Here is a 16,085-nt window from a genome sequence, read left to right as displayed (position 1 = left end):
TTTAAATAGCACTACTTGTTTGATGTTGTTACTTCTTGGAAATAGGTACTTAAATTTATTAAATGTTACACTTTAGTTCTCAATTAAGAGCATTGCCCTGCAAATACAACATGTACTCAAACCATGATTGGAAATATGAACGCTGCGCTGTATTCTCATAAATATGACGGGCATAAATCGGAAGAATAGAACCGCGTAATGTAAATTATGCGAACTTAAAAATGGTTTCTTTAATTACGGAATAAAAATATTTCTATTCCTTAGTTAGATATTTACATTACGAGTATTACGACAACGCTCCGTGAACTCAAAAACATCTAAGTGGCAGCCCTAAGCAGCTTACGCACACAAAGACGCGTGTACAAACGTGCCGTTCACACATGTAAACGCAAGCGAGTTTTGATGTATGGCGTGTGCGCCCTGTATCTAAATGTTAGCGGTAACAATGTCTGCTCAAACACGCGTAGGTTTTTTTTAAATTATTATGGAGGCAAAGTTGAAAATGTTTTATTTTATAGGTAATTCTGTTGTATTGGATTGTTGATTTTGTTTGTTCCGACAAAAAAATTTAATTAATATTAATTGTAATCGTAGGAGTTGGAATTGGCAACGTAAGCAGAATTGGCTTTAAATAACTTGCTGCCGCCAAGTCAAAGGCGAACTATACTTATGGCAATTTTATTATTTGAAAAACTAAGAAAAATGCCAACAGTTTATCAGAAACAGTTTTTGTGGCATATTTTAAAGAACTGATAGTAACTATAAAATCGTTAACACTGTGGGAATGATACTCCATGCTTAATGCAACGATGTATGTGAAATATAATATCACCATAGCCTTTTCATGGCCATGTTGATCAACATGGAAGACTATGTAAACTTAAGGGGGCCACTGACTAACAGTCCGCCGGACGATATCGGCCTGTCAGTTAGAACAAAAATTTGACAGTTCCGAACAACTGACAGGCCGATATCGCCGGCAAACTGATAGTCAGTGGGCCCCTTTAGTTATGTGGCGAAAACGACAGTCAGACGAATACAAGGCAAAAAAATCAAAGATACATAAAAATATACGGGTAATAAAATACACGACCCGTGTAAAATATATGTACTATTGATTAGTAATTTTACTTTCTTTAGGGACTTTTAATTTCACTTTCTTTAGGGATTTTAAATTCTAAACCAATTCCGATAAATTATACTATATATAGGTCTACCGTTTAACTGAGTTATTATGGTCAGCTACGGACTGGTTCTACACGAAGCTGGTTTGTATTATGTACATTAAGTAAACATCTAATATATAAGCTAATAGTTTTAGTCCCAAAACTCCTCAGCTACTTTCGACTGGAAAATACTTTACCAACTTCTTGAGATAAGTGATAGACCAGTTATAAATACATAATTATATTACTCATAAGTATATTATATTTGCACATATATTTTACTTTATAGTGTTCGATTATTTTCCAGGCATAACCAGACACTGAGTGTGTCGTATAATTTGCTACAGTACGAGTAAGTTGTAGATGCACAAACGCCATAGAGGCCCAGCAGTCCCACTTAAAGGTACCTATCGGTCACGGCCATAGTGAACGACAACGTCATCGACTCCAGCCTTCGAACACAGGCACCGGGCGTAGGTTGTAGAAACGCGAGCTCCCTGTTATGGCTAGATAGTAAGTGCAGACGCACCGACGCCGTAGTGCCTGCCGCCCAGCAGCCCTACACAGAGGTGTTGGTGCTGGTGGTGGACGACAGCCGAGCGACCCGCGGTGAACGACAGCGATGACGTCACGGTCTCCAGCGCTTCGAACACCGGGCATTGGTTGTAGACAAGCGAGCTCCCTGTAATGGATAGATAGTAAGTGCAGACGCACCGACGCCATAATAGATGCCACCTAGCAGCCCCTGCACGGAGGTGTCGGTGGTGGTGGACGACAGCCGCGCGGCGTACGTCACGGCCGCGGTGAACGACAGCGATGACGTCACGGACTCCAGCGCCTCAAACACTAGGCACAGCCACGGGTTGTAGATCAGCGAGTATCCTGAAAATATTAGGAAACCAATTAGGAATCATCACCGTATGGTCAGGTATGGAATAATACAACGTCATTTAATTGCATATTTTGTTTGTATACTTGTATTATACCTTATATTATACAGTGTGTAAATCCAATACAGGCGAATATTTAAACGGTGGTTAGCGTATTAGGACCTAACAAGTATATTAAGATAAATTTTGCTTAGAAAAACAATGAAAATTTTAACCATACAAAATAATTCGGCCCGCAATATAAAGTAACACACAAGTTACGAGATACGGGCCATATACGGGCGTTCAAATTAACTGTCAACGCTTGTTCGCAGTTACTATAAAAAGCTCGTATCTCGTAATGTCATGTCATGTTATAGAGAGCGGATTTGAAGTAGCGATCTCAATATTAATATGGATATGACTGGTATAATTTATTCTTTTTTCTACACACAAAAATAATGTAACTTATCGGAACAAAAAAGTAAAAACCTTTTTGGAAGCTTTTGTAAATATTGGGCAAAAATTATGATGATAATAAATAAAAAGTTAAGAAAAAGGTATATAATAGTCATATCCATATTAATATTGTGATGTTGGCACGATTGTTTCTCAGGTGAATAAAAGCTGATTTAGCCCGGTATTCACGAGATCGTACCCTGCCTATCCCCCAAAAAATGGGTGGGGGGGAGGGAAGTGTCGGCTCCCCAGGTCCAATCTATGCTATATTTCTTCCTGCTTTTAGCAACTAGCGCAAGTTATATATCATTTTCATATAATTTAGGGACGGAAACATTATATTCATACTTTTAAAACGCCATGTTGTTGTGTTTTTTTACATTTTTAATCTTTGACTGGCCATAATAAAATTTCTACTACTACTTTTCAATAGGTTTACTTACACAAGCTACAGAAATGTCATTGCAAAAAAGCCGAACTAACCGAGCAACCTGATAGCGTAGAAGACGAATCCAATAAACAGCACATTTGCGTGTCCGAGGCGGTGAATGATGGGCCCAGACAGCACTAGAAGCGGCAGGCCGGCCACGCCCCCCACGGTGATGGTGATGCCCATGAGCGAGCGCGATGCGCCCAAGTCCTGGAGGAGCCAGAAGAGGAAGCTCTCGATGTAACCCCATGCGGTGCCTGCAAATTTAAATAAATAGGTACCAATATATTTTTCAATACACACAATGTCTGTAAAAATTCTCACCACTATAATTGTAATACATATCATCATCAGCGTCAACAACATATTCACGTGTGGTAAGTATTAAACATAGGTACTTATCTTTAAAACTTAAACATCATGTATAACCACCTAAAGTTTCGAATTCCATTCCTTACTTGTTGCTTTTCTTATTTTTTCGCAACTGTATTAAAAAACGTCGTATTTCGGTACTCGTGATGTAATGACATACTTTCCGCAATAGCATCGAAATGTACTATTATATATGTGGTTTTATGAAACCACGATGCAAGTGAAACTTTTTTTCGGATTGTAGGCATTTAACTGAAAATTTTCGGAAAGAGGATATATTATCTGAGTCTGTGCCCCTTCTTAGATTTGAGAATTGTATGTAAATATCTCCGTCGCGCTGACGGGGATGGCTCCTAAAATTGGTGCGATAATTTCGCCTAAGCTGCAGCTTACGCGAAAAATCCTGCGTAGAGATCTCAGAAATCGAGGTTGCGTTCTCGACATTTTCCTCCTCCAAAACTTAACCAATCACCAATCAAAAATCAACCAACGGAACAATAATAGTTATTTGTTATACAAGGGTGCAAAGTTGTATTTTACCCGCGAGTGTGGAATTGAAACACGAGCAAGCGAAAGGATTCTATAGTTGAACCACGAGCGAAGCGAGTGGTTCTAAAATAGAATCCTGAGCGTACCGAGTGTTATAACACACGAGAAGTAAAATACATTTGCACCCGTGTGTAACACAAAACTTTTCCCCTCACTATAGCGAGAAAAGTGCAACATCCACAGGCGTTAGATCATCTTCATCAACTGGAATCACTCATTTTTTTACGATATTATAACAAAGAACTCTGGAAATTCTGTACTTTTACGTGAGAAGCTTTAAGTAAAATTTTTGTTGACAATGTTGACATTTCTGACGTATGAAATGTCAATGATGCGTTTTGAAATTGCATCGACTTAACTTGTGCGTTCAGAATTATATTTCACATAATTATTAAAAAACAAACGTTTATTATGGAATTTTAAGGTTTATGACTTAAAATCATATAAAGCTAAATCTGGTATTTTTTATTAGATTCTCAAACCATTTATTTAATGATAATTAATATCGAACGAACCATTATTATGAGCGTTTTACGTTTTGTTATCTGTCAAGCTACTTAAACACGCTCCATCCAAGGTCAAATTACTTTCCCCAATAGTGAATAAAATGCGTTTTTCCCCGCTTGTTTTAAAGGATAAAAGACGGCTTTCCGAGCTAGTGAGGGGAATAGTAGATTGTTAACCAAGGGATGAAAGGCACTCATTTCTGCCGAGGTATTTTGGCGCTCGAACGCAGTGAGAGAGCCAATAGTCCGAGGCTGAAATGATGCCTTTCACCCGAGTTAAACACTCTACTTTTCATTTCGAATACGAGAAAAGTAAAATGAATGTGTTTTTTAAACATGACTAAGTATACATTTTTATAGTATTTCTTGAGGGTATTTATTTAAATTCAAATTTCAATTGCTTATCGTAAAAAAAGTAAAAAAATCGTACTTCGAACGTAAAATGCTCTAGTGCAGACACGTATCATTTTCTGCGCACCTTTAAGAACAACAATGACCCTCTTTCAGAGCGTGAGAAATGAAATAGTTATTTGTTATACAAGGGTGCAAAGTTGTATTTTACCCGCGAGTGTGGAATTGAAACAGGAGCAAGCGAAAGGATTCTATAGTTGAACCACGAGCGAAGCGAGTGGTTCTAAAATAGAATCCTGAGCGTAGAGAGTGTTTCAACACACAAGAAGTATAATACATTTGCACCCGTGTGTAACACAAAACTTTTCCCCTCACTATAGCGAGGAAAGTGCAACATCCACAGGCGTTAGATCATCTTCATCACTGGAATCACTTATTTTTGTACGATATTATAACAGAAAACACTGGAAATTCTGATTTTTACGTGAGTCGGTGAGAAGTGTTTTTAAGTAAAAATTTTGTTGACAATGTTGACATTTCTGTTCTGACGTATGAACGATGCGTTTTGAAATTGCATCGACTCAACTTGTGCGTTAACATCATTATAAAAAATCTAACGTTTCTTATGGAATTTTATGGTTTATGACTTAAAATTATTAAATAAAGCTAAATTTGGTATTTTTTATTAGATTCTCAAACCATTTATTTAATGATAATTAATATCGAACGAACCATTATTATGAGCGTTTTACGTTTTGTTATCTGTCAAGCTACTTAAACATGCTCCATTCAAGGTCAAATTACTTTCCCCACTAGTGGATAAAATGCGTTTTTCCCCGCTTGTTTTAAAGGATAAAAGACGGCTTTCCGAGCTAGTGAGGGGAAAAAGAAATTATCTGTGTCTGACCGTTTTGATTTTTGCGTTTGTTGTTGCCACGTTGTTGCCAATTTTGTATGCTAGGCGTCTGTTTACGGCGCATTTATTTGGCTGTTTTTAGCGCTTTTTGAAGTTACCTAGCTATTAGTTCTTATAAATCCATAAATACTCGTATCAAAAAAGCAAAACGTACAGACACAGATACTGGTATTTTTTATCTATTTATTTAGGCAACAAACAGTCATATACAATAGTTATTTGTGCCACAAGAGAGGAAAGTTGGTTTTTCTTGTGAGTGTTTATTTTGAGTCCCGAGAAAGCGAAAGATTCTATAATTGAATCACGAGCGAAGCGAGTGATTCTAAGGTAGAATCTTGAGCGTAGCGAGGGACACAAAAACACGAGATGTAATATAATTTTGCTCTCGTGTTGCAATAGTTATTTGTTATACAAGGGTGCAAAGTTGTATTTTACCCGCGAGTGTGGAATTGAAACACGAGCAAGCGAAAGGATTCTATAGTTGAACCACGAGCGAAGCGAGTGGTTCTAAAATAGAATCCTGAGCGTAGCAAGTGTTTCAACACACGAGAAGTAAAATACATTTGCACCCGTGTGTAACACAAAACTTTTCCCCTCACTATAGCGAGGAAAGTGCAACATCCACAGGCGTTAGATCATCTTCATCACTGGAATCACTAATTTTTTTACGATATTATAACAGAAAACACTAGAAATTCTGATTTTTACGTGAGTCGGTGAGAAGAACAGTAAAAATTTTGTTGACAATGTTGACATTTCTGTTCTGACGTATGAAATGTCAACGATGCGTTTTGAAATTGCATCGACTCAACTTGTGCGTTCAGAATTATATTTAACATCATTACAAAAAATCTAACGTTTCTTATGGAATTTTAAGGTTTATGACTTAAAATTATTAAATAAAGCTAAATTTGGTATTTTTTATTAGATTCTCAAACCATTTATTTAATGATAATTAATATCGAACGAACCATTATCATGAGCGTTTTACGTTTTGTTATCTGTCAAGCTACTTAAACACGCTCCATCCAAGGTCAAATTACTTTCCCCACTAGTGGATAAAATGCGTTTTTCCCCGCTTGTTTTAAAGGATAATAGACGGCTTTCCGAGCTAGTGAGGGGAAAACATAATTTTTCACCTCAGTAGTGAGAACATATTAAAGGTTAAAATGTATTTCGAATTACACAGAATAAACAGAAAAAAAAAGTATTATAATATGTACGATACGATAAGATACGATAAGATACGATACGATACGATACGAGACCGGACCGGACCGGACCGGACCGGACCGGACCGGCGCACTAAATTAAAAAGCTACATTGTTTCACTCCCTGGAGTGAGGAAAGTCGCACTTTCCTCACTCCAGGGAGTGACGAAAGTAGGCTTGTTCGAGCTGCTGAGGTGAAAAAATAATATAATAATAAGCAATGTGTTAATAGGCCTTTAGTGCCCTACCTTAATAAAATAATTTCTAATCAAAAGTACTTAGCTAGTGTAGGAGCAGTAAGCGGAAAACAAAGTTATCATTGAGTAACAATGTTCTCATTAACTTGAAGTTGACAACATCGAGGATGTTCAATATGATCTTTGAAGAAATGCTGTGCAAGTTGCTTCACAGGTCGATAGAAACAAATTCCTTACCCATGATAAAGCAAGCTATGAAGAGCGCTACGATCTCAATATTCCGGAACACGGATATGACATCGTCGAGCAGGTTCTGCGCGGGCTGCTTGAATTCCAGGTCGATGCTCAGCATCAGCGCCCCGGACAATACCTTTAGCACGGCATACAGGTAGAATGCGGGCCTGGAAACAAACCAATTGACTTAATATACTTACTTTAGTAAGAATCCGTCTAAAGGCGCGGGATTCCACCAGTGTGCGGCACAAACAATATTCAGTACGCCACGCCACACAGGGCCGCAGCCGCACACTGGTGGAATCCTGCGGGGCTAAGATGGACGGCTGTCTATCATTTGTCACCATACCTGTCACGCTCTAACAAGTAACGTAAGTGCGAGTGACGCATGCTATGACAAGTGACAAAAACGCGATCATGATACCGGTGCTGCCCTTACGCTTAAACTAAAAGCTAACTCTAAAACAGCTTGACAGCGACATAGTTTGACAGCGGCACTATATAGACGTCATCTTTTGTAGGAATTGTCATTATAATGTGTTTAGTAGGTATCGCAATTAATATTTAATCCTTTATTAAAATATATTAACGGATTTGCAAGTGAGGCTAAGTCAATCAAATATTGCAAATCGGTATGATCTTGAATTAGTCAATGTTGAAACCATCAGCTATAACCAATTGCATTCGAGACCGGTTGCCTAAATGTTACCTAAATATAAATGTCGTATGACTAATCCTGCATGACGTTTTTAGGTAAGTATATAGCATATGTAAGTAGATACGATGACATTTAATACCTACCTACGTAACCTACGTAATATATGTTACCGTTGCTGGTTGTCTATAATTACAAGATAAAACTACGAATACACCTACCTATATACTTTAGTAAAGTTGCCTGGTTTTTGAAAGAACGCAGATTGCAATTTTGTCGCGAAAAGATGCGAATAGAACAGTAACAGTATATAGAGAGAAGTCTTGCAAAGTCCGCAAAAGTAAGATTTTTAAACCACGGAATTAATAAATAAACTCCTTTAGTTATAAAACTTTACAAGCCTCATTTAGTTAATTTATTATTTCCATATTTTTTCATTTCTCATGCTCTGAAAGAGGGTCATTGTTGTTCTAAAAAGTGTGCAGAAAGTGATATTTGGTACATTTCTGCACTTGAGCATTTTACTTTCCAAGTACGATTTTTTTCATTTTTTTACTATAAGCAATAGGAATTTGGATTTAAATGGATTTGTAATACAATTCCCATTATGACATTTAACTCCCCATTCTATAAATAACGATACTTTTACCTAAATGATTAATTGAATTTTACTTTCCTCGTATTCGAAATAAAAAGTAGTGTTTATCTCGGGTGAAAGGCACCATTTCAGCCTCGGACTATTGGCGCTCTTACTGTGTTCGAGCGCCAAACTATTTCGGCATAAATGAGTGCCTTTCATCCCTTGTTTAACAATCTACCCTTTCTTACAAATACGTAAGTCAAAATGACAGATTAAAATTAAAGAAAATGATTAATAACTAATTGAGGCTTGTTGCGCGTTAATGAATAACGCCATAAATTAATAAATCACGTTAACGAATGTGAATTTCGGGGCATACGATTGTTGTCTGGCACACTGGACACCTACTTCCTTGAGAGCTATGTAAATATTTGCAGTTGCCATGTATTTACATGGGATGGAGCGTTTTATACAATTGTAAGTAACATGAGCATATTGCCTTGAAGCGCTTAAGATCTATGCTTTGCCAGAAGCCAGAAGAGAAGTGGACAAAAATTTGGATACGTACGCTACCCATTATTTACTGCCCAATTACCTTACAAACTGAATATAAATTGTTTTATAGTGGAGATTAACATTAACAGCCATTAACAGGTTTATTTACTAGCCTGCCTACTTCGTTTAACGATGTAACGAAGTTCGTTACAATTTGTAGCCTTTAAATAAAACATATTTTAACAAACCTTTTTAGGGTTCCGTACCCAAAGGGTAAAAATGGGACCCTATTACTAAGACTCCGCTGTTCGTCTGTCCGTCTGTCTGTCTGTCTGTCACCAGGCTGTATCTCATGAGCCGTGATAGCTAGACAGATGAAATTTTCACAGATGATGTATTTCTGTTGCCGCTATAACAACAAATACTAAAAAGTACAGAACCGTCGGTGCGCGAGTCCGACTCGCACTTGGCCGGTTTTTATGTTACGCGGACTGATCTGGCGCTCTTCTGCGACAGTTACCTGAAATCGGTGTAGCCCTTGCCGCGACTGGCGTAGTCGATGAGCACCCCGGACAGCGGCGAGGAGATCATGCCGCCGATGCTGCCGTATACCCGCTGCAGCCCGTAGTCGGCGCGCTGCTCGCGCACGATGGCGATCACAGCGCCTTCGAACATCGCAAACGCCGTACCTCCTATGATCCCAATAGACACGCGAACCTGTGGATGTGATATACATATACATATAAAATAAACATCAACCCTTTGACCGCCAAAGACGTCAACTGACGCGCGTGGTTACAGCCCAATATTCTACTTTCGTGAGTGGCATTCAAACGGATAATGCTTCTGAAAGTTTGGTTTTCAGCTATGAAGAAAGGCTACAAAAAATTACATAACATGCTTATACGATGGTATCTACATATCTTAGATAAAGAAACAAAATTATAGATTGTGGGTTCGGGAAACCAGTTTAATAAACATCGGACACAAAAGCTTTTATATATCTCTATAATACTTAATACCTATTAAGTTACATGTTACGTTCGCCTTAGATACTTCTTGTCCTGATCATAATTTGGTACGTTATAAACGGCGGACATCTTAATCTGAGAAACATGATCATACTCAAGATTCAAGAAGTAATTAAAGTACCTATAGTGATATAATGCGATGAGCAAGTTACTACTCGTATTGTTGACTAGCACTTAAGTATGACAATGGAAGTTAGATTAGTAAACTTTGTGTTTACCATCTTGAGGCTACAAGTAGTTAAATAGTGGGTACTCTTACATCGGGGACAAGGCCGGTTTTGGTCGGTCTTCGCAGCTCCGCTCCATTGCGAAACGTGACTTATGTAATACCTTAATGTACCCAAGTTTATGCACGTGAGCGCTCTGACAACTACGATCTTATTTCGATATAGAGAAGACGGTTGGACTTAGACAATTGATATTGAGATATCCGATTTAATACTTTCTCCCCGTATGAATGTTATGTAAATCTTCACGTTCGGTTGCCATCACAACCGATGTTTGTTCAATAACATTTAATCGTGAGATATGTACTACCATAGAGTAACTTATACTAGAGCGGTACTGTCATAGTAAATTTTGTAACCCCGGTAAATTCACTGCTATCTGTCGACACACTTTAAAACTAAAAATGAAGATTTATAAAAATACGATAATAATTATTATTTAAATATAGATAAATAATTTTTATTGTTTGCATTAATTCTTTTTATGATTTTGACCCATGTTCTTTCACTGATATGCGTTAAAATTGTTAAATAACAAACGAAACCGTCAACGCCATCTATACGACTGTAGGCCAAAACTAGTAGCGCCCTCTGAACGAGAATCAAATTTTCTTGATTTTCGAGGCACGTTTTTTCCTTAGACTGTATACATCTATTACGGAGTTATATCTATCTTTGGTACTACTAATATGGCTTCGAATCCCATGTACAAATTCTTTATTTGTATGTTTATTTGTTTTTGTTTTGATTATCGTGCTGACAACATTCGTATACTTGTTTTCCGAATATAACGTGATTTTCAGCGTGGTTTGTGTTTTTGGTTAATCAACATTTAACTCAGGTCATTTAAATAAATAAAAATCACGCACGAACAAAAATACACACAAAAACACTCGACAATAAACAAATAAATAGGAAAATGCAATTAATTTTACAAGAAATGATGTTGAGGAAACATATAAAGTCAAAGGTAGTTGTATGACCATGTAGTAAGTGGGCCACAGCGGGGCGCAGCGCAGGGTCTTGGAACAAGATCGGTGGCAATGGGTCGGGCGCTCGCACCGTATCAAGTTCGCCATTACCCAGTTAGAGCCGATTACCCGACAATCTTCCCATCAGCGGCTCCGTCGCTCAATATGCATGCTACCTAGCTCGCCACGTGTTCAAATACTTCAAATTAAATACACGCTGAGTTTGAAGTGGACACAGTTTCTATACAAAATTCAGCATTTGACTAACAATCAATCTATTCTGCCCATCTTGCACATAATAAAGCCATACTAAACAAAGTGATTTCTGGTGTGATAGGCACCCGCCGCGCTGTTTTGTGTAAAGATGTCAGAAATTTCTGACGTATTTATACGTCTACATCTACAAGAACAACGAATAGGTAATTTATTGAATAACTAGACTAAAGGCATGCTATTAGAGATTAGAGATGATTTACATTTGCCTTAACTAGTAGAATTCCCAGCCAAAAAAAGAACAAACAATAGTACTGCTGCTCTAAGCAGAAAACAAGTATCTCATTTTTAACAAATTTTTGAGGAGAGCAAAAAACATAATTTGTCATTTTTGTTAGGTATTTTGTCTAAAATGTAACATCTGTTTATACCATTACGCTAAGGGCGATAAAATTAAGCTTATACATTTATTTTTGATATTCTTGTACATTACTTTTTACAACAAAAAAAATTCTGTGTAGTTTACTGCCCGAAAATCTTAGAAGCATTCTACACAAATTCATTATCTTGTGTTTAGTTACCTTTGAAATAGCAAGCACTTTAGCTTTTTAAATACGTCACATACTTGGTTCTCCGCTCAATAACTTTTCCAATTTTCATGCAATCCTAAAGGAAATGGTATCAAATGAAAGCTATCAATAGAATGTAACCTACAGAAAATACAGTTATATTTCTTTCAGATTTGACGACTTCAAAATCCCTGTGAGATAATAACAAGCTTGAAAAAAATTATAGAATTTTTTTATATTAAAAAATCTTTTTATTTTGGAAAATGGACTTTTATTTTATTTATGTTGCCATCATCGGAACTTCTGACACCTGTTTGGTACTTATTTCATCGAATTCATTTATTTCCAGAAATTATTTTGTGATATGCTGTCCCACTCCTTCAGCGAACCCTTAAGTCCTCTTGGATGGGTGGTACAGGATCCTGCTTCCACACTTTCATTTTTTGGGGTTCCGCATCCCAAAAGGAAAAACGGAACCCTTATAGGATCACTTTGTTGTCCGTCCGTCCGTCCATAAGTCTGTCACGTATTAATCTCGGGAACGCGTTATCGAGTTGAAATTAAAACTATCTCAGGTCTACATTCCCTTAAAGCTGTAAAAAAACAAAAAATGTATATTTTGACACTCAAGGGATTCAAAATTTATATATTTATAAGTTGTTTTTATCGATTCAGTTTTTATTTTATTTTTTATTTATAATTTTGGTTTGCGAGGTCTACAGGTTTATAATAAAAAATAGTACACTATTAAGTAATAACAATAACCATATTCATCATAACTTACAGCGAGGTATGCCCAGAAGGTGAATGCGGGGTCGATATCCTTCTGCTGCTGCGTGTTCTCGCAGAGGCTGGAGCGCGGCGCAGCAGCCGCGCACGCCGCCGCGCAGCGAGGGAAACGCAACGCGCCCGCGCGTACCGATACACCGCTAGAGCCCTGTGGCAACATGTGAGGATGTGAGTAAACTCGAAACAGAAATATTAAAAGCTTTTCCAAAATATACGTCTACACAAAACCGTTTCTAGTACTTACTTAATATTTAACTCTTGGTTTAAAAAAAAATTTAGTTCAAGCACCGCTTGCGCCTGATATTAGAGGCATTAGAGCAATAAAAATGCTCTACGAAAAAAGTACGAATAAAGAGTCTAAAATTATGTATCTTGTGTGATACGTTGTTAAGGGTTAAATTCTCATAATAATCGCAAACTGCCCAAACACGGCTAGGATACATAATAGTGTTTCATTCTGCTATTAATTTTAAGGGCTTTATCGACAATTCGTCAACTTCAACCATTCGTAAGATACGAGCTTTGTCATAGTTTTGACCAAAAATTGTTACGATAATTTTTGTTTTCAATATTATGGTTCAAAATAATACCAAATGTATGTTTTTTCTCATTATTTTAATTGAATTAACTAAGTGGTCTCTCTTAGGGCCACTTGCACCATTCCACTAATCCGGGTTTAACCGGTTAAACCTTGACTTACCATGGTTACCAGTGCAATTTGACACTAGGTTAACGGTTTAACCGGTTAACCCCGTGTTAGTGGGATGGTGCAAGTGGCGCTTAGAGTAACAAAATATAAAATTAACATAGATAGTAACGTGGTTCGTAAAAACATTATAGGCTTTTAATAATTTTTAACCCACTCCGCAAAATTAGAGGTGTTATAAGTTTGACGCCAAATGTCTGTCTGCGGCATCATAGCTCTCAAACGAATGGACCGATTTCGATGCGGTTTTTTTTACGTTTCCTTGCGGTGGTGCCTAGCTATATTTGATAAAAATCGAGCAAGCAGTTTGAAGAGTATCAGCGCTTTTCCAAAATTATGTAAGGCATTTTTGGCATAAAATGGATACCTACACATACTATTAAATTAAAAAAAAAATTACCTCGTACGAAAAAAGACTAACAATAAAAAAAACTTAAACCCTCTGGAAATTAAGAAAATGGGTTTAAGTACGTGAGTCGTTGCGTGGAAAGTAATTGCAAGTAATTATAAGTGTTTTGGTTTATAGCGACTGATAAAATATAGGTTATAAGTTACTTATGGGTAATTTTTTTTTATTAGTCTTTTTATTTTCTTTAATGCTTGCTGTCTATTGTTTACATGATGTCACAATTTTTTTAATTGTGTTATTAAATTTGAAATTTGTTAAGCCAGTACCAAATAAGTAATACTGATACTGTATAGTATAATTATTACATAGCAGCAAATCCCAATCGTAATGTATCCCATAGATGATGTCATGTTAAAAATTTCATATTTTTATTAGACGAATGCGTAACAAAACGAAAAAAAGAGAAAAAATCGGATACGAGTTTTTATAATGTATACCTAATATTGTTGAATTAACGATTATTTAACTATACCGTCGATTTATCGACGTTAGAGTTTGTGCATCATAAGATATGTAATTTTATCAGTTTAATCCGTAAATAAACGAAAAAAATTTAAAAAATCAGGTACGAGTTTTTTTTTTTCAACGTAGTGACGATATGTGGGACCAAACAAGAATAATGAAGAGAAGTATTTATTTTATTTAAATTGGGTTTGAAACAATGCAATTACACATACAAAAAGTAGAGTTGAATTAAGAATCTCCTCTTCTATTCAAAGTGGTTTAAGAATGAAATGGAAAATGAAAATGCAAGAGCATAAAACTTGGTAATTTAATTACCTTACTCAAACTGTCAACACATGTCGTACTCTCAATACCACTGACATCTTTTACGAATTCTGATTGACTCTCCCAAGCTGTAATCGCTTTAACAGTGTATTTCCTCGCGTCTAGTTCAGCCTGCTGGGCGTCGTGTGATATCCTGATTCGAAAATTACTCTCATCATTTACTTCCTTCTGTTCTGACGCAAAACTATCCCAGGCGAAATAACATGAGGCATTCTGCGAGTCATGACTACATTCCATTTTATAGAGCTGTGGCGCTGGGAAGAATATCTGTTCAGGTGGAACCAAAGTCGCAGTTGTATTAAATAAAGGATCATTGGTTAATATTCTCGCTGTGCTCTTGTCCTTCTTAGGCGCCATTGGCTTGAGGAACGAGGACACCGTATGGCGGTAGACGAGCTGCTGCGAGCTGACTGGCGACTGCAGTTGTATCACGTACGAGTGCATGTGTGACATCTCATCAGTTTGGTTTTTTATCATTTCAGATGGGAGGTCACATACAAAACCGCACGAGAGGGTCCTATAAAACAAAGAGGGTTTTTTTACATTGTTATTTAACTAATACCCGTTAATAACATCTTTGTGAGATAGGTTGAAGACAGCCTTCAATAAACTTCAGTCAAATGTAAATAGTACCGCACTCAAGGTAAGTAATTATTGAGGCCTAATACTTGGGAGAGGTAGATATTATACTTGATTACTCTATAAATCGAAAATAGATGTCATAATATATTACAGACAGATTGGTACAGACCTCTGGTGCCCGAGGCTGGATTTGAATCAACGTCTTTACAGGCTCGGGCATACGACATCTACTTATTTTCGATGTATAATTTATACAGTGAAACCAAAATAGGTTTTTCCATATTAATTGCTTTATGTAACCCTACTACAGTTGCATTAGGCGTCATTACAATTTGCATCGGCTAATGATATTGTAAACTAAAATGGATAAAATAATAAAGAAAAGTGGCCAAAGTGGCTAGTGGCTCTGCCCCTAACTTCGTCAGCACTCACGTAAGGTTCACGTCGTAGGCGTACGGGTGCAGCGGGCGGCAGGGGTGGTCGTGCACGTGCCGCAGCCGCAGCGCGTCAGCGTCGCAGCTGGCCAGCAGTTCCACGGCGGGCGGGAACGTCACCGTGATGCGCCCCACCGGCACCGCCAGCAGCAGCAGCGCCGACGCGCCGCCCAGCGCCGACGACAACGCCAACAGCAGCTAAATCAAATGAAATAGTTATTTGTGCAACAGAGAAGAAAGTTGGTTTTTCTTGCGAGTGTTTATTTTGAGTCCCGAGAAAGCGAAAGATTCTAAGGTAGAATCTTGAGCGTAGCGAGGGACTCAAAAACACGAGATGTAAAATAACTTTGCTCTCGTGTTGCACACATAATTTTT

At 37.4% G+C, this 16,085-nt stretch overlaps 1 protein-coding gene and 1 long non-coding RNA gene across 2 annotated transcripts in view; one reads left to right on the top strand and one right to left on the bottom strand.

Annotated features, from left to right (window-relative positions):
* Positions 1-16,085, bottom strand: part of LOC134755760 (uncharacterized) — a 36,296-nt gene that overhangs the window by 1,620 nt on the left and 18,591 nt on the right. Inside the window, exons 4-10 of the mRNA XM_063692338.1 lie at positions 15,709-15,908; positions 14,686-15,211; positions 12,786-12,938; positions 9,511-9,707; positions 7,264-7,427; positions 2,978-3,181; positions 1,881-2,048 (exon numbers count right to left, since the gene is read on the bottom strand). Coding sequence (XP_063548408.1) covers positions 1,881-2,048; positions 2,978-3,181; positions 7,264-7,427; positions 9,511-9,707; positions 12,786-12,938; positions 14,686-15,211; positions 15,709-15,908 — 1,612 coding nt within the window. The remainder of the gene's footprint in view (positions 1-1,880; positions 2,049-2,977; positions 3,182-7,263; positions 7,428-9,510; positions 9,708-12,785; positions 12,939-14,685; positions 15,212-15,708; positions 15,909-16,085) is intronic.
* LOC134755813 (uncharacterized) overlaps positions 1-16,085 on the top strand; it is a 359,324-nt gene that overhangs the window by 329,307 nt on the left and 13,932 nt on the right. The window lies entirely within an intron of this gene.

The sequence above is a fragment of the Cydia strobilella genome, chromosome 3 (assembly GCF_947568885.1).
Source record: "Cydia strobilella chromosome 3, ilCydStro3.1, whole genome shotgun sequence".
Classification (NCBI taxonomy): Eukaryota; Metazoa; Arthropoda; class Insecta; order Lepidoptera; family Tortricidae; genus Cydia; species Cydia strobilella.
Note: the sequence above shows the minus strand (reverse complement) of the source record. Positions and strands in the feature narration are given on the sequence as shown.